General features: G+C 47.8%; 7 protein-coding genes across 7 annotated transcripts; 5 read left to right on the plus strand and 2 right to left on the minus strand.

Moving 5' to 3' along the window:
* Positions 1 to 761: 761 nt before the first annotated feature.
* EDB91DRAFT_1048681 (SART-1 family-domain-containing protein) lies at positions 762 to 3576 on the plus strand (the record flags this gene model as incomplete). Its single annotated transcript, XM_041313423.1, has 10 exons — positions 762 to 928; positions 990 to 1013; positions 1071 to 1258; positions 1313 to 1414; positions 1471 to 1652; positions 1708 to 1813; positions 1867 to 1925; positions 1987 to 2194; positions 2244 to 3144; positions 3201 to 3576. The coding sequence occupies 10 exons, from the start codon at positions 762 to 764 to the stop codon at positions 3574 to 3576; spliced, it is 2313 nt and encodes a 770-aa protein (XP_041180260.1).
* A 1355-nt stretch (positions 3577 to 4931) lies between these two features.
* EDB91DRAFT_1245687 (cytochrome P450) lies at positions 4932 to 7218 on the plus strand (the record flags this gene model as incomplete). The annotated part of the gene is made up of 14 exons (XM_041322582.1): positions 4932 to 5133; positions 5187 to 5309; positions 5370 to 5610; positions 5662 to 5813; positions 5863 to 5978; positions 6028 to 6151; positions 6209 to 6222; positions 6275 to 6337; positions 6394 to 6520; positions 6573 to 6629; positions 6680 to 6704; positions 6753 to 6872; positions 6933 to 7085; positions 7134 to 7218. The coding sequence occupies 14 exons, from the start codon at positions 4932 to 4934 to the stop codon at positions 7216 to 7218; spliced, it is 1602 nt and encodes a 533-aa protein (XP_041180261.1).
* Positions 7219 to 8133: 915 nt separating this feature from the next.
* EDB91DRAFT_1235980 (uncharacterized protein) lies at positions 8134 to 9510 on the minus strand (the record flags this gene model as incomplete). The annotated part of the gene is made up of 6 exons (XM_041321391.1): positions 8134 to 8334; positions 8385 to 8417; positions 8477 to 8559; positions 8608 to 8978; positions 9034 to 9424; positions 9477 to 9510. 6 exons carry the CDS (start codon positions 9508 to 9510, stop codon positions 8134 to 8136), a joined length of 1113 nt encoding a protein of 370 aa, XP_041180262.1.
* A 1233-nt stretch (positions 9511 to 10743) lies between these two features.
* On the minus strand, positions 10744 to 11651 carry EDB91DRAFT_1048646 (cytochrome c oxidase assembly protein CtaG/Cox11-domain-containing protein; the record flags this gene model as incomplete). Its single annotated transcript, XM_041313419.1, has 4 exons — positions 10744 to 10879; positions 10935 to 11101; positions 11157 to 11474; positions 11529 to 11651. 4 exons carry the CDS (start codon positions 11649 to 11651, stop codon positions 10744 to 10746), a joined length of 744 nt encoding a protein of 247 aa, XP_041180263.1.
* A 322-nt stretch (positions 11652 to 11973) lies between these two features.
* Positions 11974 to 13510, plus strand: EDB91DRAFT_1117289 (DnaJ-domain-containing protein). Its single transcript, XM_041318015.1, has 6 exons — positions 11974 to 12165; positions 12216 to 12292; positions 12456 to 12517; positions 12715 to 12923; positions 12982 to 13085; positions 13151 to 13510. Exons 1-6 carry the CDS (start codon positions 12020 to 12022, stop codon positions 13237 to 13239), a joined length of 687 nt encoding a protein of 228 aa, XP_041180264.1. The 5' UTR covers positions 11974 to 12019; the 3' UTR covers positions 13240 to 13510.
* A 578-nt stretch (positions 13511 to 14088) lies between these two features.
* On the plus strand, positions 14089 to 15225 carry EDB91DRAFT_1235983 (uncharacterized protein; the record flags this gene model as incomplete). The annotated part of the gene is made up of 5 exons (XM_041321392.1): positions 14089 to 14289; positions 14346 to 14386; positions 14440 to 14531; positions 14585 to 14659; positions 14714 to 15225. The coding sequence occupies 5 exons, from the start codon at positions 14089 to 14091 to the stop codon at positions 15223 to 15225; spliced, it is 921 nt and encodes a 306-aa protein (XP_041180265.1).
* Positions 15226 to 21814: 6589 nt separating this feature from the next.
* On the plus strand, positions 21815 to 22075 carry EDB91DRAFT_1265028 (uncharacterized protein; the record flags this gene model as incomplete). Its single annotated transcript, XM_041324487.1, has 1 exon — positions 21815 to 22075. A coding segment is annotated over one exon (261 nt), but the record flags the coding sequence as incomplete, so codon positions are not given.
* Between the last annotated feature and the right edge of the window lie 1026 nt (positions 22076 to 23101).

A 23101-nucleotide genomic window follows, 5' to 3' on the forward strand; every position in this document is an offset into this window, starting at 1 on the left:
GATTGTGCACCCTTGAAAGAGCTTGCAACGTGTTGTCTCTACGCCGTACGGTTAGTGGTCTACCAACCTCTAGATCACGTGAACTAAAAAACAAAAACGTACATAACTTATTGTGGCTGAGTAAGCTACGGGTCACACCCAGTAGTGGGTCACCCGGCGTTTTTCTCGCAAACCACAGTAGCTATTAACTTGCTGTTTTCGCCATCGCATAGAGCGTAGTCGAAAGGTCACTGTCCCAAAATTTTGAGCTGAACTGTCAAGAACTTCTCAAGGTTGGCATGAAATAAGTGCTCAAAGTCACGCCTAAAAGTATGATTTCCACGTATCCTAAGCACTCTACTATGCCCTCGCCTCCTCCTTCACAAAAAACTATATACCTGAATCAATTCGAATCCTGTCTGACAAGATCTCCACCAAGAATAATTGCATGAGCTTGTGGGGTGGGTTTGCTAGCATTGACTGACCCACTATACTGGTATTGAGACCCTCTAGCAAAATATTCATGGACATACACAACACTTCTCTAAAATTACAAAAATTTGATATTATGATAGTCAGGATCATTTTCTATCGTTCTACGCAGATAAGATAGTCTGAAGTAGTGCTGGAAATCAGAAATCAAGGGTGAGTGATCCATTTCCTATTTAGGCACAGTATAGACCAAATTGAGAAAGCTTTTTCCACGCAAAACCCATGCCAATGACTAATGAAGCAGCGCAAAGTCACAAGTGCACACCCAGTTCTCGTCATTCTCAACTACAATGTCTATGGAGGAAAGTATTAGTCTCGAGGAGACAAACAAGATCCGTATCTCTCTCGGTCTCAAGCCCCTTACGGATGACTCCGCACCAGCCAACGACAAAGAGAAGCAAGCCGAGGATAACTATGCAAAGCAGCGCGAGCGGGAGGTGAAAGAGAGAGAAACAAAGTATTTACATGGTTCGTTTCTGAGTATACGACTTGTTCTGATTGACGTTTTTCTTTTCCAGGCAAATATTTGACCGGATAGCGAAGTGAGTCCCTTTATCCTGGCTCTATCCTCTGTCGTTGCTCATTTTTTGCAACCACAGGGTGAGGAACAGACGAGAGCTCCATGCCTCCCTCAAAGGTGCAACGCTTGGTGACCCCGAAGGCGATACAGAAGATACCCTGAAATGGATCAAGAAAGCCAAGAAGCGTGACAAGGAGCTGGCGAGGAAAAGGCAACAGGAGTTAGAGAACTTGGACAAAGCCTTTCAGGGTGACGAGTATACAGAAAGTGCGTGTAGTTTCTGTATTATTGAGAGCAACTTGCCTGATAGTCTATCTGCAGAGGACTTGGTTGGCCTCAAAGTCAGCCACGACTTCGAAGACCTTGGAGAAGGAGATGCCCGTATACTTACATTGAAAGACAGCCGCGTTCTTGATAATGAAGGTGCGTTCACTGCAACTCTTACTACAACCCTTCCGTTTAAAATTTTACCCATCCAGAGGACGAACTTCAGAATGTTGAGATGGCCGAAGAGGAACGCGACCGCAAGAATAATGAGCTGAAGATTAAAAGACGGGATTACACTGGCTATGACGATGACGAATTTTCGGAAGGCAAGGCCGGAATGAAGCGATCAATTCTGGCGAAATATGATGAGGATATTGAAGGTACTCGGGAAACTGTACGTATTTCATCCAGAACGTGAGCTTACAACTAATCCCTTGCCTACGTTTCAGGATTTCCGTTTGGGCAGTTCTGTTACGTCTACCACAATCAATGGCGCTCAGGTGAAACAAGAACTAGCAAGCGTGAACAAAGCTCTGCTATCAATAGATTATGCCAGTATGTTTCATCTTGACTTTGCCTCATGCCTTTTTTTGACATCATCTGTCCAGAAAATCTGGAAACGCGTGATTACCTACAAGAAGGAGATGTGGGTTTCAAGAAACCAAAGGTAAGCATTAATTGCCTTTTTAACCCTATGGTTGATCTGACTCGTCATTCACACTCATTAGACCAAAACGAAACGTTCATCACGTCGTGCCCCCATTGATGGCGATGAGAATGTCATGGAGGTTGATGAGAAACCGGTTGTACCTAGGTCACGTGAGTTAGACGCCAACTTTGTCGATGACGATGAGCTACAAGCTGCCCTTGCTCGATCCCGAAGAGCGAAGCTCCACAAACGCAAGAAGCTCTCTCCGGAAGAGATTGCTCGTAAAGGTAAGCCGGACCGCTTACTTCTGAGGGCTTGGAGTAACTGTCTTTTTAGTCGCAGAAGAGCGCAATCGAGAGCAATCGAGTCAAGCAAATGATATTATAGAAATAGACGACACAGAAGACGGCGACGCCAACGGTTTGACATTCGACGATACCTCAGAATTTGTTCGGGCTATCTCGTTTAACCAGACTGCGGTGAAGACGGAGCCGGCAGAGGCGTCAATAGAGCCCACCTCTGCTAAACATATATCGCCCTCTCGCGACCTTTCAGTGGCTGCAGGCGATGAGGCTCTCGACGAAATTGAAGCTGGTGAAGTTGTTAAAGAAGAGGAGTACGAGGATATGATGGAAGACGTCACTGAAGCAGAGGAGAAGAATGCCGCAGCTGGCGACGATGACGAGGTCGGGACGTTAGGAGAAAAGTCTTTTGGCTCTGGTATGGCGGCCACCCTTTCACTTCTCCGGCAGCAGGGTGTATTGGCGATGCCATCGGCAGATCAAACTGCGCGAGAGGATGTTCAGTTACATAGGGATCGATTCCTCGCCGAATATCGTCATCGACAGGCCCAACGCGAAACGGATCGCCTACAGTCTCGCAGTGGCAACAAGGACCAAGCAACTCGAGAATACGAGAACCGACTTCGAGAACAACAAGAGGCCCGCGCGCAGCTGGAGCTGTTCAAGGACTACAAGCCTGACGTCGAGATTGTTTATTACGATGAGTATGGTCGTGTGTTGACCCCGAAGGAGTCATGGAAAGCGTTGTCCCACAAATTCCATGGCAAGGGCTCTGGGAAGATGAAGACGGAGAAGAGGCTGAAGAAAATTGCCGAGGAGAAGAAACAAGCAGCTATGGCAAGTGGTGATACCCCGCTTAGTATGAATCGTGCCTTCCAGATCCGCCAGGAGAAAACTGGTCAAGCTCACTTCGTACTGTCTGTGGGTAATAGAGGGTACGTTCATCCTTTGTCTGTCCCATTGTTGCCTTCGCTGATTGCGCTCCTTATAGTGCTGTCCCTCAAGCGACAGAATTCTTGGACCCTCAGCCGCTTTCAAAAGGCAAAACTGAAAAGGCAAAGAGCAAGAAGAAGGACTTAGGGAAGGCCGGCGGTGCACAATTACTCGAGTCCACTGGTTTCATGACGCTACCAGCGCCACACCTGCAGTCGCACCTCAATTCACAAAGTCCTGCGCCATCAGGCTTTTCGTCCGTTATACCCGCTGGTGGATCGAATTCACCCCCAGCTATGAAGCCAGGTTTTTCGCGCATATCGTCAGCTGCAGATACACCAACACAAACTGGTGCTCCTGTGCCCTCGGAGCGGACGAAGGTGGCTTTTGGCTTTGGATCGAAGAGGAAAGCGGCAGGAGGACTTTATGGATGAACCTCCCTCCAAGAGACGATGAGTTCGATCAATATCTTGATGGCGTAGTTATTATCACGCCTTCGTTTGTCGGACTCGAACGCAGAATGTAGGGTGCAATTGACGTACATAATCTCCCTATGGAAGCTCAAATCCCCTGAAGCTGTTTGTTTAGATACATGAGGTGCAGGATGGCGAAAAAAATCAAATATCTCGTTTACACGACACTTTGCAGCGGTGTAAACCTGAAGGCTCCTGATGAAAACCAGCGCCCTTCACAACGAAATCAAGTAAAACCACAAATTGGCAGGCCTGTGTTTCGATCTCTTCACATCCTCCCACTGTTAGTTACCCCCGGTTTCTGCAGAATTCCTCTCAGGTTCGAACGCTCTCATCCATACACGGCGCATGAGAATATGGACACATGTGCCGGTGTGCTGTGCTCATCGCGATCTGGCAGGAGACGTTACAGGACGAGACGAATGATTATACGGTTTAGTGTTACTAACCTAGTTTGTACTACGGCTGCATTGTTATCTGCTATCAACTGTAAGGTTTAGGTGTACTGATTTAAGTTGACTTACGGTGATTGACTCGTTTAGGAAGTAATCTCCGCCGGGCTTTAGCGGGTACATCATGGTGTAGATTTAAAAGCCTTCGTTGATGCTTTGAGCGAAGATCAAGGTTCGCCATCCATCTATGATCTAGTCAATCGGGAGCCTTGCCCATCATATTACTGACAGCGTATGATGAAAGATTGTGGCGTTCGAACTAATGATAATCATGTGCGGGCTGCCCCGCTCGAAACCCAAAAGTTTGCATACGCGGTACCAAGGAGCCTCAGCCTCTATGTAGCGTTAACGCCCCCATGACAGGAACGTGTTTTAGGAGCCTCGCACGCGCCCAAATGACTGCTCATATTCTTTGCATAAAACATCGCCCCACGCGATGAGCGGTGGACTTCGTCAACGTCAAGTGAACTTGTTCTCGCCAAGAAAACCTCCTTCGGAATGGACAGGACTATAACCGCTTGGGTGAAACAAGAATTATAATGACTCCCAGCTGAACTATCTCACTAGTACTAGCGAAGGACATGTGTACGACTTTTGGCATGATCTGATGCTCCTTAACGCGCGGCGGGGGCAATTAATGTCTTACCCCACACATGAGTTCGTCTTTCAAAATTTTATTCTGAAACGTTTGCTTAATTCGTACTTCTTTGACGATCCAACAACGGGAGCCTCAAGGTTTCCACTAGCGAATGCAGAGGCACGATGAACCAAAGGAAATGGTTTTGTTGTTCCTCCATCTTTAAAAGCGACACCCTAACCTTGCGGAGAGACCTACAACGCACTCCCACCCCCAACGCTTCACAAATGTTAACAATACCGGAGCTCCTGATATTCTCTACATTTTTATTACTGCTGTCTGTCTCCATCCGTGTCTGGAGGCAACGGAGGCAACGGAAGGGCTTGCCACTCCCCCCAGGACCGAAGGGTCTGCCGATCCTCGGGAATCTGCTTGACATCAATGTTTCCAAGCCTTGGTTATCATATACCGACTGGGCAAAGAAACATGGTACGCCTCAGTTGTGTGGTCTAAGACGTGACTCAATGATGCGCTGTGCGAAGGCGATATTGTCTATTTGAGTATCCTCGGACAGGAGTTTATTATTATCAGTTCTGAGGAGCTTGCGCACACTCTTATGGACCAACGTTCCGGAGTGTATTCCGAAAGACCATATGTCTCCACGAGTGTGCTGCACGTCAACATTTATCACTGTGCTCTTCCTCAATAACACTAATTACCCACAGGTTCGGGATGGATTTCACCACCGGATTGTTACCCTATGGGCACCGATGGCGGCAACGTTAGTTTCGGTTTGACTGCGATGATTCGACTTTTGAATTATCTGGTTGCAGACCGGAAGATGTACCACGTAGGATTCAGCAAGGAAGCCTGTCGCGAATATCAGTCCATGCAGCTTCAAAAAGTTCACCAATTCCTGGAGAATCTCATTGCTTCCCCAACTCAGTTTTCTGCGCATTCAAAAACGTACGCACTCGCGAATACTCTCCATTCAGCGTGAATAACTATTTTGCGTAGGTTAGCAGTGGCAATTATCATGGCTATCACATACGGTTACGATCCTGCGCCGGCCGAAGATCCGTTTGTGACCAAGGTCGAACGTTTCATCAATATCTTTTTCAGGGCACTCTCACCCGAGGGCGCTGCATTGACCGGAGCGATACCATTTTGTGAGTCTTTCCTGGATGTGCCACAGTTTCACTAACTTCATCTCCCTAGTGCAACACATCCCGTCATGGCTTCCTGGGGGGATGTACAAGCGCCGGGCTGGAGAGTGCCGCGGTCTTGCTCATGACATTCTGAACGATCCTGTAGAGTATGTGAAAGTTGAAATGGTAATGTTATTCTGTGACAGATGTTCCCTTTCTCATACTCCAAGCCCAGGCTGGTGGCACGACGCGACATTCCCTCGTAAGGGATCTTTGGGGCAGATATGCGACCAAGGACAACACTGTCACCGTTGAAGACGAAGAGACAATTAAGGCAGTTGCTGCCACTGTATTCTTGGGTGCGTTTATTTACAATCGCAGCGAGATATGATACTCACAGGAAAGATGTACCAAAGGTGGAGCAGAATCTGTAAGTCTAAGATGTTCTGGTTTCTCAGTCACAAATACGTGTCTCTCGTCAGACCGACTCCGTTTTGACCATGTTTTTACTTGTCATGGTCCTTCATCCAGAGGTTCAGATCAAGGTTCGTCCAGTCCATGAACATGTACCTCCCTTTTCGCTGGAGCAATTTTCTTCCAGGCGCAAGAAGAAATCGATCGAGTGGTTGGCAACAGCCGTCTCCCTGACTTCAGTGATCGAGAAAGGCTTCCCTATGTCGAAGCAGTGTATCTCGAGACTCTACGGTGGCAACCGATAATTCCGAAGGGTGAGTCAAGACAAAAGCAATTGTGCTTCCAAGAGCTCATAAGATGCATAAGCCCTTCCGCATGCTACGAGTACAAGCGATATCTACAATGGATATTACATCCCAAAAGGTGTGAATACAATCTATGACACCGACTATTGCACCGACACTTATCTCCAGGCGTCAATGTTGTTGCAAACATTTGGTAAGCCTTACGCAGGTTCGGTTTGCAAGTTGGTTTGACTGTTAACAGGGCGATGACACATGACGAAACACGATTCCCGGATCCAATGAGCTACAAACCAGAACGGCATCTGTCACCTACCGGAGAACTTCTTCAAGGTATCACATCCCCCTACTTTGGTTTTGGACGGTGCGCCGCGCTTAATTGTTTTCCCGCTCAATACTGATGTTCAAGGTCTCTATATGACAGACGGAAGTGTCCCGGACTGTATGTTGCAGATCAGAGCATTTGGGCCTCCATTGTCTCCAGTTTGGCAACATTGCGCATTAGGAAGAGGAAGGACTCGACTGGATGTGAAATCGATGTGAAGCCCGAGTTTACAGCGGGGTTAGCGTTATCAATGTGAGTGACTCCAGTCGAACGGCCACGCAACATTAATCACGTCGACAGTCGACCGAAACCTTTCGCATACTCCATCGAGCCTCGCTCTGCAAACGCAGAGAGATTGATTCGTGCGAGTAACAGGGGCGAATAGGCGACTCCTACGCTCGCAATTTCATGCCCCCACACAAATGGCAAGCGACGTAACGGTGAAGATTGAGTGGTGAATGACCATTCGATACATATACGTGTGTAATTAAGCTTGTAAGTGTTGAGTACTTAGTGTAATACATATTGTAGGTTGGCTCAGTTCTATATGCCTATCCGGTCAACATGAATGTCGGAATGCTTATGTCAGAATTCAGAACATCGTAATAAAATCCTGTCCAATGAGTTCACGAGCGTTCATGTCAAGTCACTACTGCAGTGAAGTAGCAGTGAGTACTCACTGCCGTCCATCCATGATTAGTAGTCAGTCAGGAAACATTAACGCCACACAATGAGCAGGCGGACTTCTCCCAGAAAGGTATTTACGTCAGGAAAACATTCTCCTTCAGGCCTTGAATGCAGAATTTAAGTAACTGCATTTTGGCAATGTTGCGCATTATTTGGAATGAACGACTGTCTTCCTTCTAATGGTCTGATTAGGGGAGTCCAAGGACTCGACCGGATGTTTACGTCGGGGTTGGCAATGTAAGTGACTTCCGGTTAAACGGTCACGCTACATTAATCACATTCACAGCCAACCGAAACTTTTCGTATGCTTCATCGAGCCTCGTTCTGAAAACGTAGAGATTGATCCGAGCGAGTCACGTGAGCGAGTAGGCAGTTTCGACACTCGCATTTCTGTCCCATCCCCCAGGAAGCTCGGAAACAAGTAACAGTGTAGATTGAGTGGAGAATGATAAATATGTGTCAGCTTGTGAGTGTTGAGTAGGGTAGATAATGCGATGCAAGGTTGACTGAGCTCTATGCCTAACTGGTCAACATGAATGATGAGTCTGAATTCAGAACAGCACCCACAGATTGTGAAACGTTCCTGTCAAGTTGGTACCGGAATCTAATTTGCCTATGAATGAGCCACTGGTTCAACATGAGGAGAGCCAAAAGTCATTTGCCAGAGCTCAGGGCCGTCCCTTATTAGAGCCTGATATGGGAAGGTGCAAGAGATGAATATAGAAAACATGGAATGACCATCGGAGGTACGTACGATGACAACTTCTACAGCAATAAGGGCGATGATAACAAGTTCCATCCGATGGGTGGATGACTACAGAAAGGTCAACATCAGCCCACAATGTTTGGAATCAGATAACGTACTTCCGTAAGTAGCTGACGGAGAGTTGACTGCACCTGGGTTGGTTAATTGAGGGTGGTTAGTTTCATGAATGGTTCCATGTCGAGAGTATCACCTCTGTGGCATAGGTAATTTTTTCATTGACCGCGTTAGTCCTAGCTTTCACCTCGAGAGCGGTCGTCATCGATTTGAAGAAACCTTCAAACCATGTTAGAGTCAATGAGGATTCATGAGAGCTACGCCCACCTTCTAATCCAGGCTCGGTCCAGTACAAGTCTGGAGTGTCAGAGAAGTTCTCCCTGTTGAGGTTAAGGCCTTGGCGGAACTTCATGAGCGCTCCAAGCTTCTTGATAAGGGCTTCCCTGCTCAGACCAGGCTTTCCCGTTTTCTCGAGGGAGTGTGGGAGGAGTGCCACAGATGAGAGATAGTCCTCAAGTGACTCTTCAAGAACTGAAAGTGCTGTAGAACGTGATAGTGCTTGGGAGAATGTATATCGCGCCAACAGGGTATCTGCAGGGAGTGCAGGAGAAACTGGTGGTACGGCAGGAGCGTTTTCAGAGCACTCGAGTGGTGCTACCCGCCCAAGTATAATTAAATCTCCTTGTATTCGAGTTTTTCTGGGAGGGGGGTAAGTACTACCGTTGGGCTTGAGGGCTTGAACTGAATACCCACTCTGTCGGGTCGGTTACAAATTCCAGTTCCTCCGTTTCTGGATCCTTTAACCGTCCAACTTCACTAGGTGCGAGGACTTCTCGTGCAAAACGCCGCGCTTCTTCCTCTCCAAGACCCCAGCACACAAAACTTCCATTCGAGAAGACAAAAATTTCACCCCCGTCGCCCCAGCTTGGAACCCACCAGGCATCGTGCAATGTCTGAGCATCCGGAAGACGGGACCGCAATCTTGACAATAGGTAGCGTTCTGCTGTTGAAAGAGTGAAAACAGGCTTGATAGAACTTCTAGTAGGTGTCGGGTTAGAGCGAATGGGTATCGATGCAGAGGCACTACGACGAAGTGGTGTACTGGCTTTTGGCTTGTGCTTCGGTGCCTCTGAAGGTTCTACGTCTACAGAAGTTGAGAAAGCACGGGTATAGAGGAACCGATGATTATGATGTACTGCCGTAGACGCGAGGGTCGGAGGATTCGAGCATGAGCGCAAGTTCGCGCGAAGACTAGTAGTCCTGAGTACTCTGCGGACGCCGTTCATGTAGAGATGGGGACAAGTGCAAACTTACTTATAGCTGAAGCCGGTACTTATGAAGATGTGCTGGTCAAAGCCGACACAGTGACGATGTCTACCGGCAAGAGCGTACTGGAATGTATAAGGAAAATGCCGCGGTACTTCATGCTTCTCAGGGTGCCGATTGACTATCAATTGTCTAATATTAGTCTCCAGTCTAGCTGTGACAGCAGATATTTGTGCAGTAGCACTTAATTCTATGGATAAATACGACCCGCGGTCAGATCACATTCAGAAAGAAACATGTCACCGCCGAAACGGATCGTCATCACCATGTTTCAAATTCAACTTCAATGACTGAGGCCTGAGGAGTTGACAGGACGTCAATTGTACCAGCCAGGAGTCTTGCTGGTCGGGAACATTGGAAACGCGTAGACCAACATCCACACGAGGACGCGTTTACAGTGCACGTCTTCTGTTAGCCCGGCAGTTGCTGGCTTTAACAAATCACCCTCGTCAGACTGCTCATCTGCTCACGACAGTAGTCTTCTGGAACGAAGTATCTGGATATTGACATGGTTGGTTGTGTATCCTTTGTGCGGCTGTTGCAACTAACGCGAATTATTTGACTCTTTTGCGCTAGTCTCGGAGAAGGATCACCGACTGAGCAAACGTAAATAACGTGCGCGGGTTGTTGGAACGTAGCATGTCAGCCGTGCATACTCAGGAGGCCCACGGCAGGGTGAAAGCATGAAGTCCAAATCGAACTGTCCGACGCTATAGGGCAAGCTAAAAATACAATGGTAGAATATCGGCAATATACCCCAACGCAGAGTGCATACACTGTTGGGTACCGACAACCAAGTCATGCCACATCATGCCTACGGTTCATGTGGACTGAGGTTAATTCGCACACGTGCATACAAAAAATGATCACGTACTTCAGCTGAAAAGATACATGAAAATACATACCGATCAGGGTGTATGTATAACTTTGATTACTAAAGACCACAAGTCTGACCATTGCACTTGCAATGTCGCAAGATGTGTGCTGGACTTGCGGATAATAGGTTGCTTGGAGTTATCCAGGGGAAGGTGCGTTCCGTCCGGACAAGTACTGGTAGGTATGCTGTAGAATAGATATACAAAGGAGTGCGAAGGGGGCTTGCTCTGCTCTGTGGAACTTAATCACATCGAGCATAATTCACGAGCTCCTTCCTGGACGCGCATTCCGGATTTCTGCACGCGGTGCCATCTCGTAATCTCCGAACCCAAGAGAGTTTTGAACGTCCTTGTCACTTGCATCTGGCTCAAGATGGCCTTGAGCGTTACGCCGGGCTCTATACAATCAGTCATTGAGATTGTTAAATCTGACAGGCAACTGAGAAAACGCACCTGAAGAACGTATACGAGAGAACCACATCATCAATACCCCTACACGCAGGGTCATCAAGAATGTCTTTATCTATGAAAAAAAGGAGTGGCATATCAACTTCCTCTCCTGCAAGCAATTTCTGCTCCTCAAAGCAGAAGCACTCCACTTTCGAAAAGTACGGTGCGATCTGCACAATCAAGCATCAATAGCTGCTGACTTCTGACATCTAGTGCAGTACTCACTCGATCAGGCGTAACATTGTACGTGGCGATTCCAATTATGTCCTTGCTGCTCTCATTCTTTGCCTTGTAGAAAGCAAGACTAGTCTCTCCGGGAAGTACCGTCACGAACTTCTGCTGTGGAGTAAAAGCCCACGGTAGCGCTTCAGCACGGTCAGCATTGAAATGAACTTTAATGCGACGTGCTCCGTCAACAGGAACCAGGCGCGTGGGTTCGAACCGGCCTGTACCGACGTTTGGGGTGCCGGCAAAGCCAGTGGCTGCGCAGAACATCCGGTACAGGGGGACTGCAGCATAAGTCACGCCTACTGCGAATACAATCTGTCGGAGAGAGATGAGATGAGAGATAAAGACAATAAATTGGGGGGAGCGTACGACTGCAGAGGAGTACATCAGTAGATTACGATTCCGGGCGGCGTATACTGACTGTCGAGATGCATATGGTGGGGCACGTGAATTAGTGTTCAAAGGTTTCCTGGGATGTGAATTGGTGGTCATTTTTCGCCAAAGTAGGGTGCGTGATGGCGACCATGAGAGTGCGCTTTTACCAACACGGGTTACGAAATGAGTACTGTTGACGGTGTGCAATGAATGGCTTAATGAACTGCATCGGAGGAATGCGTCCGGGTGGTAATGAGCAGACTATGAAAAGTTAAGTGTGACAAAAATGACTCATACAAAACACGCCCACCAACTGAGGCTTACAGCCTGCCTTCAAGAGAGGCACAAACAACTTGAAGGACATCGCCGTCAATGTCCAAGATGGTGAGCAAGACATTTCCGCTTCCGATAATTGAGCAAACACGTGACCCTTCTGAGTCTTCGAAGGATTCGGGAACGTCCACGACAACGACGACGACGCCCAAATGTCGACAGGAACATCAACACCTTCTAGCTCGAAGACGCCCACTTCGACAAGCGATACTGATATAGAGCAGCTACTCTCTCGGGAGGCATCTGCCTTCCAACGTGAGCTCGAGGTCGAGCGAATTCTCAAGGCGTTCAAGCTCAAGTACGTGGCTACCTGTTCCATTTGATCGGTCATTTAGCATTGTAACGCAGCCCATATGATATTCTCGACATAGACGAGTCTTCAAAGCCCGAGGGAATCAAGCGCAGATACCGACAGTTATCTCTCTGTGAGCGGTCTCGCTTCACCTGTTCTCCACTTCATTGAACATAGCTAACGGATTTGCGCCTTCGTAATTATGGTTGTTCGTTTGGTGATTCTGGTTGACCTTGAACCGTGGCATCACTTCTTGTCTGGTGGATTTGTGCATGCGTACGTTGTTCCGTACCCAGTCATCCATCCTGACAAGACCCCCCACGCTCGTGCTCCAGATGCATTCGACCTTCTCAAGAAGGTGCGTTTCTCTTCCTTTCATGATCATTACCTCCTCATATTCCCATTCACGACTTCTTACTGAGTTCATTTGTGTATCATCTTCCGTTACTCAAAATACTCTTTCATCTCCAATGGAAGTTTGAACGTCAACTTTCTTCGCACATCACTTTATTGTTGGGTATACTTCCGGGATTCCCATTCTCACTCTTGGCCCAGGCTGAATCTGAGCTATCCGACACTGCTAAGCGCGAAGCACTCGACGCCACAATTGCAGAGGCGCGTCTACAGCTCCTCCGCAGTCACGGTTTCTCTACGAGCACGCAGGATGATGATCCGAAACTTCGAGGGCTTGTCCCATCCTTCAAGGTGCAGCTGCGCGCAAAGGTGAAGGACTTATTAATCGAGGAGGAGGTTAGGCGGAGGAAGTGAGTGACTTTTCTTCGCCGTTGAGCTTGCGGTTATAATGGGTTGGAATTTTTGCAGAGCGATCAAGATGAACCTTGCGAACGAGGGACTGGAAGCGCGGAAAAAGGAAGAAGAAGTTGCTACAAAGAAACGTAAAGCCGAGGAGGATAAATCATGGGAAGGTACGTTCTGTGATTTTTTCAGTCATAACCGTTTTCATGATTCATTATCCAATACTTGTCCATAGAATCCCGTGAAACCCGTGTTGATTCATGGCGGTCATTCAATCATAACTCGAAGAAGAAGAAAAAGACGAAGACTCAGATCCTTGGATGATTCCCTGCACCACCTACATCTTGGACCCGCGGGAAGCCTCAATAGAACCTCATTCACCCGCCTGCGTTCGGACATTTAGATTAATCCCTCGTCCTCTCTTGTAACCCATAGTTCCTGCCGACTTGCAATGTAAGAGATCTATTGCGCCACCTCGAAGGAGGTGCTTCCTGTACCCGACGCACGCATGTCTACAAACGACAACTCGTCACACAAAGTTGTGAACAGAAGCACAGTAGACTTCCGCATATTCACTTAGTGAACAAGGCTGCAGATATCAACTCTGTTTGTCGGTGAGGCACTATGACAATATTATCTTGGATGCATACTACGATGTCGAGGACGAGTATAACGAAGGCGCAACCCGACCTCACTAGACGACCAAGGACAGCATTACTGTGGATCAATCATTGCGGTGAGCAAGCAAGCCAACTGTCTTGCTAATAGCATTAGTCCTTAAAGGCTTTAGTCAGGGCAACCTCCATACTATGCTAGTCATTTGCACCGATCACCATGGCAGCTTGACGGCAGCGCCTGATTGACTGCGGACTTTCCATCTCCTAGTCTTAGCTTCAAAAGCGGAACATGCCTGGTGTGACTTATGCTCTTAATCTTGCGTTAGTACGGCTTTGCGGCTCAGCGACCGGTAGGGACCTAATCCAATCAAGGAACTGCTGACTTGTAGTGCGAGTCATTGCGATTGCCTGCTCGCTTGTGCACCCTCACTCGTATTCAGAAAGGCCAAATTATACGGCACCGGACTTTTTCTTAATGACCGGAGAAGTTTCAAGATGACAGTCGTGGTTAAAAGGAAGTGGAATGCTGCAGCAGCACAAATTGCATCCCATCAAGATGGAGGGCGCTGCTGTGCACGAGGACTCCATAGTATCGCTGGGCGACGTAACATTTCACACCGCGTCGATCCCAGCAGTGGACACCAACCTCTACAGTCTGTCTTCCGAAGAAGCTGCATTCTTCAAGGCGCAAACCGGTATCGATGACGATGAAGACTTGAAAAGACATATTCTGGAAGTTCAAGCGAAAGCGTACGAGGCGAGTAATTCCCAGAGGATCGCGCGATAAGTTATATAACCCTTTGCCACTGAAAGCTCGCAACATATCCTTGTATTCATGGATTTGTCTTTCTTCGGTATGTGAGCGGTAAATTTATGCATTGGCACATAACAAGGAACTTGTGCTCAGTTTGGAATTATCGCGTTTCGCTGTGTATGAACATATCCTCAAGCTTGGTCGCGAGCGCCCTGACGCCATATTACTCGACATTGGTTGTTGTTGTACGTTAAATCACTGTCATCTACTTTCCTGGACAAGCTTGACTCCTTTCTAGTCGGTGTCGACGCCAGAAAGGCTGCGATGGACGGTTTTCCTGCGAAAAACATCATTGCATCTGATATCAACAACGGTAATTCGCTTCCTCTGTGAATCATTCTTGTTAATCATGCGTGCTCATATACAGGGTTCCTCGAGCTAAGCCACGAACTTTTCAGAACGACACCAGCTTCTTACCCCGGGAGCTTCCTTCCTGGAGATGTCTTCGATCCAGCATTTCTCTGCATAGCTGAGCGGTCGGATGATGTCTCTTCCGCCCCGGCTATCGATTTGTCCTCGTTGAAATCCCTCAACCCCCTTCATGGGCGCATTAGCGCAATAAATGCTGCCAAGTTCTTCCATCTATTCAGCGAGGAGAAACAATTGCACCTTGCAAGGGCACTGGCGGGTCTTTTATCTGCGCAGCCAGGTTCCGTTATTTGCGGTGAACAGGTCGGAACTCTCGAAACAGGCATCGTAACTCCCAAGATATCGGGGTCTGTGCATCAGTTATTCGCACATTCTCCCCAGACTTGGTCCTCTTTGTGGGATGGAGAGGTGTTCGAGAAGGGCAGTGTTAAGGTAGAAACGGAGTTAGTTGAAGTTGCGATTCACGGGATGCAATTCTTCGTGATGACATGGTCAGTGATGAGATTGTAGGTAAACATTGTAGTCGATTTGAGAGTGTACATGTACGATGATGCTACTAGGGAAAGATTCAAATATAATATAGCCATAGTTCAGTGAGCATCATCCAACTTGTTGGAGTGGAGGACAGGGAGAATCAACTCAAGACCTGTCTCCACGTCACCCACTGCTCTGAATCTCTCTGAATGTCCGTGTACCACTAGTCTGCGAGTCCTCTCCTATAGTATTTTATTGTATAGCAATGCAGTCGATAAAAAGTGGCCAAGTTGAACGGTGACGGCAATGATCATCTAGTAAAGATGGCACCCGAGGTGTATGGCAACCATTCTCCAACTCTCATCGAGCCCAAGATGGCCATGGTTTGGGAGTTCCAACGCGGCGACTACTTATATATATTGCCATCGGGGCTAACGGGATATCAAAACAAAATCATGTATGTGTGGGTGTATGATTTACCGTTCATATTCATTAACTCGTGGTTGTTGGGCGGTCTGACCGAAGACCTGGAATGTTCGGCCATATAATAGCCGTATGTTCAGAAAGTTTGGAGTTGTGCAGCCTGATGGGAAATAGTTGGCTGCTGCAGATGCACGTTAGACTTGTCATTCTCTAACCAGAGAAGGAGACTTACGAGGCCAGAAGGGCGTCCGCCTGGCTTTGGGTCTCCGTCGTTTGCTTTTCATCTCCATCATCTGGCGTTTCAACAGGTCTTTGACGCGCTTCTGAGACTATGGTTACAGAATCAAGACGTATTAAAATGATGTGGAGCGCCTCAAACAGCATGGAGCGATCGGTAATATCGAGGGGTGCCAATTACATCGTTACTGGCACGGTCGCCATTGGTGTGGCGGTCAACAATGACTGCGAGTGGGAGATAAAGAGACAGGCTCGCACCAGAAGAGAGAAGGGTACGACCAGTGCTCATTGCTCAGTGACCACATCAAGAAAACTTGGGGCCTCGGGGAGAGGGGCCCAGGGCTGGGTAGGTCACGTCAACTGTAAAGACATCGCCGAAGCACCAGCACCAGTAGTGAGGGCCCACCAGTAAATTCTCGAGGGAAAATATGAAGTTGTTGAGCAGCTATTCAAAAGTTGCAGATTATCCGGATTGATAAGTACTAGAAAACTGACAGTCCGACGGACAAGCGCTTGTACATCGTAGTTGAACGCGTTACCGATAAGATTGTTCAGATGCAAAGCATCCAGAGATAAGGTCTCAGTGCCACGCATATGGGAGACGAGCATGAGGTTGTGCATTGCAGATGGACTGCAGTCACTGTACAGCATGTGCAAATGCAAAGCAATACCCCATGAGCCCATCTCGTTCCAAGTTGTCCACTAAGTGCATAAATGAATGCCGCAGCTTGATGGATATCGATAAACGCTGTGCGACTTCATCGGATGCCATATACAACGCTTCTTGAAAGTTGTAACCGCCGGCCCGGGTGCTACATGTCCAAGTATGTATGCATATATAGTAATAATCATCTAACTTTCCACGACACACGATTGTCAACACCTTCAAACATATATGTACAGTGTACACTGTACTAGTCACGGTAGTACTCTGCACTTTTTCCATCCCAATGTCAAACTTGAGCAGGAAGAACTGAACTGATTCAACCTGCAGGCATGTCACATATGTAGCCCACTTCACTAGCGCTAACACTTACCTCCGGCGACTCTTCATCCCACTCCTTCATGTCCTGCGAGACTATGTACTCGGAGAGCATACCATGAAGTACTACGACGCCGGTGAGTCATGTAGTTAAATATGCAAACTACTCATACTCACACAAGTATGCCCATCAGCGCAGTGATCGCAGTCTTTATGGTACAAGCACAAAAAAGGACAACCATTCAAGCACAGAAAACAATATTCTTCACTGTCAGCCTGAGAGTCACTGGCAGATATTGATGCTGTCAAAGCAGCAAAAACGGCGAGGACAAAGGATAAACGCATTGCAAGTTTGTGAGGAGTGATATGGGATCAAATAAAATTGAAGGGGACAGTAGGAAAACGGCTTGCTTTTATGTGCTGAACATTGTTGTCGGAAGACTGCAATACCAGCAAATTGCCACCTAATATCTTGAAGCAAGGTCAATACCAGCTTGAATCCGCTGTCAGGAAAACACAACGTTTCCTGTCATAGCTTTTTCACTTCATCTCTATGACGCCTGAATTTTTCAGCTATAACTCACGCATCAACTTGCAGCTTAACATCACAAAAATTGCTCAACTCAACCCGATATAGCTTGTCAGTGGGCGCACATCACTGCCGGGTTGTGTACGCCCTAACATCTCGTATCGCCTTTGCACGCTGTCAAGTTCAAATTGTTGGGGCCCCACCACAGCGGTACCGTGAGGTATCTCATATATTAAGGTTTTGTCGAGAATTAAGGTTTACCCTCGATCGAGTAGCTCCCCCTCTTCTCCCCCAACCCAAGACGAGGAATGGATACAACTGGAACTGTATGTGTCCATTCCTTCCTGCCTGTAAGCATTGATAAAAAATTAATACACCTACCGGTAAGCTTCGCCTCCGGCCGCTGCTACGCCATAAAACCCCCGTCGATGTTTTTGGAGACTTCCTTGTTTATCTCTTCCGCTGAACGAAGGAATTTGTCTTGAGTCATCCCAACGGCTGGGAGGGCGCTCAGCAGACGAACATGCGACGGGCCGCCGCACACGGTGGTTCAATTCCAGATACAGACGAAGGTCAAAGCGCGGATCCGTTTCATCACAGAAGGAGAAGCCAGTCTCCGCACGTGCGTCCAGAACTGTCTCGCGGCCGATGTTCCTTCCGTGTGATTTCCGACATGCACATCAGGACATATCGCGCACATTCGCTTCTTGTCTGACGTGGCCACTAGAATTCGTCCAGGCATAGATGACGACTTGTGGGCTATGACCCATGCGTTTTCGACCCTTGGACTCTTATCTTGGTTCCTTACTGGATATCCGAGGAATCTGTTGGTTGTATTGTTTTCACTCTACGCGCTCACGATCTGAACAGGTCCGGAGTTCAAGTATAGGACGTGTTCCATGGGCTGTCACATAAGTGGATCGATTGAGCATATGCTACATAAGAATAATTAGGGGTAAGATGCCAATTATCTGTAAATGACTCTGTTGCGCTTATATCCTATAACTTGGTATGCAATATCTCCTCGGACCTTCGTCTCGATTCGTGTATCTCCCTCAAACAAAATCCACCAATGTAATTCGTCATGCAGTCCTTCCGCAACCTCGGATCCTGCGAAGAACAGCTTTGGGCGGTTCTAATACAAAATCTCCCCGACAGCTCGTCCCGAACCTGCACTATTCGAGTCCTCGCACATGGGTGTGGGTCTGAGGTCTTAGTTTCCTGGAAGTCGACAAGTGCACGACCTTCCCAGTGGTCGTTTTCTGGGACTGCGATTCGATAGTCATTTGCCAGGGACTTGCTTGCCCTTTCTGTTCGGGCATGGACAAAAGTCAGAAGATGCGCTGCACTGCGAATAAAGACGGGTACTGCGAGTTTTGTGGACGTAGAGGTTTAAATTGGAAGGTGAGTCACTCCCAAAAGCCGAAGTTGTACGATAGAGTTCACGGTGTACTTCTCAATGACGTGGGCATTGGGTTCCGAGTCATCGAGGTCAGGTCGAATGAATCGGATCTGGCCATCGTACAAAGATACTATAGCTCATTTATGCAACAATTTGATGATGCGTCCGGGTGTCACAGCAACGGGGCGAAGCTAGCCAGGATGGGGTAAGTAATGGAGGGTTTGCGTCGGAGCCGCTGGGTGAAGGGAATATTATACGCAGCCATTAATCGCGTGCTGACGAGCAAAATGCGCAGAACCTGACCGGACACAGATCGAACCACAAATTAATCAATTATTTTTCCATCTTCGCACTTACACATACCATCGTGATAGCCAATTTCAACAGTGATATCCTTTCGAAAACTGTTGCAATTCTCGTTTAGCTGCATGATACGCCGGGGATGCCTCCTGTCGGAAGTAATCCAGCCGTAAACGATATAGTCTCCTGCTGCTGCAGAGTCGTGACAGCGTGCAGAGGCGATATAAGATGTTAAGGAGTGCACAACCCGACAGTGATGTGCGCCCAACAAGCTATAGATATCGGGTGGAGTTGAGCAAATTTTATGATGTTGAGCTGCAAGTTGATGCGTCAGTAATCCAGGCGTCATAGAGATGACGTGAAAAAGAAACCTGCAGAATGTTCCCGACAGCGGATTCGAGCTGGCATTTGACCTTGCTTCAAGATCCTAGGTGGCAATCTGGTGTTACAGACATCATCTATTTGAGAGGGTGAATAGGTTCTTCATACATCGCCCTGAATAACAACATTCAGCATATAAAAGTAAGCCGTCTTCCTACTCGCCCTTCAGATCTATTTGATCCCATATCACATCTTCACAAACAATGCGTTTCTCCTTTGTCCTCACCGTTGTTGAGTTGCGACTCGGAAATGACCAAGTCCGAGCGCAGCCATTGTAATTAGTAAGCAATGTACAAACGTTACTAAAATTTGAGCCAGTACGGTACATAACTGAAGTACTGAAATTTGATTGAAGTTGAAAAATACTGTGTACAAGTGCTCCTTACACCTTCGGACGTTTTCGACCGTCAATCACAATAAGAGATGTCTGTACACTACGTTTGCCGTTGTCTTTTCCTCTTTCTCCCTTCCGAATAGCGATCGAATGTCTCATCGACATCGCACTCTCGATAGCGCTGTGTATAGCTATCCGTGTGCGAACGAATCTGTGCGCAAGTCAAGCACGGCTTTCTCTAGCGTCAGCCCTTGACATCCGTTGAATGTCGTTGCATAGGCAGGTCGCAGAGGAAACTGTTTGCGATTTACAGTCCAGCTTGAACGTGCTGGATTGAAAGTGAACGTGATCCGAGGCAAGCAATGTATCTCTCCGGTATGAGGAATCTGAACCTCAACAAATCTGCGATGAAGAGTGGTGATGCGGACTCGCGCATTTCGCACCAATCCGTTTTCAACGGACATGTTACGTTGTTAATGTGTATGCTGCTCGGTATAAGCCGGTACCGGAGTTTTAATGTGCAAGTCGGGGTATGGCTATGCAGAATTGATTATGTGACAACAGACGCTGAAGGGAGTGGTGTCACACCTGACACGTTAGAGTAGAATGGAGAGACAGAGGGTACGAAAGGATTAAGTGAGTGGCGATATAAACGGGTATGGTATTTGACGAAGTGACGAGAGAGATATAGAATTATATACAAAGTCCAGACTGTAATGACCGTGAATAGGGTGATAATGACGAGAAAAGGGTGCTAAGGGTCGAACGAATTGGTAGTGACGAAGAATTGGCGGTAGATTGAAGACGGGGACTTGCTGGTTGACGGCGGTGGTGAGCTGCGGCGGTGGTGGTTGAGGTGAGCGCTAATTCGGCAACTTCCGGCAGTAAACGATGTGTAATCCTTACACACATCTAATATATGTAAGGACGAAACGTTTGATCCCTCGGAACCAATTCGCGTGACTCTTGGATCAAAATTGCGGCCTAGGGGGAGTTGCTGTCCCTTGGTCAGTGACACTGTATAGTAATAATCTAACTTTCCACGACACACGATTGTCAACACCTTCAAACATATATGTACACTGTACTAGTCACGGTAGTACTCTGCCCTTTTTCCATCCCCATGTCAAACTTGAGCAAGAAGAACTGAACTGAACTGATTCAACCTGCAGGCATGTCACATGTGTAGCCCGCTTCACTGGCGCTAACACTTACCTCTGGCGGCTCTTCATCTCACTCCTTCATGATCCTGCGAGACTATTTACCCATAGAGCATATGAAGAAGGACTACGACGCCGGTGAGTCATGTGGTTAAATATGCAAACTACTCATACTCACGCAAGTAGGCCCATCATCGCAGTGATCGCAGTCTTTATGGGACAAGCACATGAAAGGACAACCACCCCAGCACATAAAACAAGGTTGTTCACTGTCAGCCTGAGAGTCACTGGCAGATATTGATGCTGTCAAAGCAGCAAAAACGGCGAGGACAAAGGATAAACGCATTGCAAGCTTGTGAGGATGTGATATGGATCAAATAAATTTGAAGGAGACAGTAGGAAAATGGTTTGCTTTTATGTGCTGAATATTGTTGTCGGAAGACTGCAATGCCAGCAGATTGCCACCTAAGATCTTGAAGCAAGGTCAATACCAGCTTGAATCCGCTGTCAGGAAAACACAACGTTTCCTGTCACAGCTTTTTCACGTCATCTCTATGACGCCTGGATTTTTCAGCTACAACTCACGCATCAACTTGCAGCTTAACATCACAAAAATTGCTCAACTCAACCCGATATAGTTTGTCAGTGGGCGCACATCACTGCCGGGTTGTGTACCCCCTAACATCTCATATCGCCTTTGCACGCTGTCAAGTTCAAATTGTTGGGGCCCCACCACAGCGGTACCCCTCTTCTTCCCCAACCCAAAACGAGGAATGGATACAACCGGAACTGTGTGCGTTCAGTCCTTCCTGCCTGCAATTATTGATCAAAATTTAACACTCCTACCGGTAAGCTTCGCCTCCGGTCGCTGCTACGCCATGAAACTCCCGTCGATGTTTTTGGAGACTTCCTTGTTTGTCTCTTCCGCTGCACGAAGAGTTTTATCATTGACACGCATGCCAACGGCCAGACCTTGTGGCACCATGTCGAGACCAGCATCGAATTTGTCTTGAGTCATCCCAACGGCTGGGAGGGCGCTCAGCGGACGAACATGCGACGGACCGCCGCACACGGTGGTTCAATTCCAGATACAGACGAAGGTCGAGCGCGGATCCGTTTCGTCACAGAAGGAGAAGCCAGTCAGTCTCCGCACGTGCGTCCAGAACTGTCTCGCGGTCGATGTTCCTTCCGTGTGATTTCCGACATGCATATCAGGACATATCGCACACATGAATTTCTTGTCTGACGTGGCCACTAGAATCCGTCCAGGTCTAGATGACGACTTGTGGGCTGTGACCTATGTGTTTTCCACCCTTAGACTCTTATCTTGGTTTCTTACTGGATATCCGAGGAACCTGTTGGTCGTATTGTTTTCACTCTACGCGCTCACGATCTGAACAGGTTCGGAGTTCGAGCATAGGACGTGTTCCACGGGGTGCCGCACAAGCGGATCAATTGAGCATATGCTACATAAGAATAATCAGGGGTAATATGCCAATTATCTGCAAATGACTCTGTTGCGCTTATATCCTATAACACCAACTAACTTGGTATGCAATATCTCCCTCAAACAAAATCCACCAATGTAATTCGTCATGCAGTCCTTCCGCAACCTCAGATCCTGCGAAGGACAGCTCCGGGCGGTTCTAATACAAAGTCTCCCCGACAGCTCGTCCCGAACCTGCACTATTCGAGTCCTCGCACATGGGTGTGGGTCTGAGGTCTTAGTTTCCTGGAAGTCGACAAGTGCACGACCTTCCCAGTGGTCGTTTTCTGGGACTGCGGTCCGATAGTCATTTGCCAGGGACTTGCTTGCCCTTTCTGGTCGGGCATGGACAAAAGCCAGAAGATGCGCTGCACTGCGAATAAAGACGGGTACTGCGAGTTTTGTGGACGTGGAGGTTTAAATTGGAAGGTGAGTCACTCCCAAAAGCCGAAGTTGTACGATAGAGTTCACGGTATACTTCTCAATGACGTGGGCATTGGGTTCCGAGTCATCGAGGCCAGGTCGTATCTGGCCATCGTACAAAGATACTATAGCTCATTTATGCAACATTTTGATGATGCGTCCGGGTGTCACAGCAACGGGGCGAAGCTGCTAGAATGGGGTAAGTAACGGAGGGTTTGCATCGGAGCCGCTGGGTACAGTGAAGGGAATATTATA

This window comes from Suillus paluster (assembly GCF_016628075.1).
Source record: "Suillus paluster strain FC165 chromosome Unknown EDB91scaffold_11, whole genome shotgun sequence".
NCBI lineage: Eukaryota > Fungi > Basidiomycota > Agaricomycetes > Boletales > Suillaceae > Suillus > Suillus paluster.

Coding starts and splice junctions, on each gene's coding strand:
- EDB91DRAFT_1117289 (XM_041318015.1), top strand. CDS start 12,020: ATGTCGACAGGAACATCAACACCTTCTAGCTCGAAGACGCCCACTTCG. Junction 12,293..12,455: donor ATACCGACAGTTATCTCTCT/GTGAGCGGTCTC, acceptor TTCCGTACCCAG/TCATCCATCCTGACAAGACC. Junction 12,924..12,981: donor GAGGAGGTTAGGCGGAGGAA/GTGAGTGACTTT, acceptor GAATTTTTGCAG/AGCGATCAAGATGAACCTTG.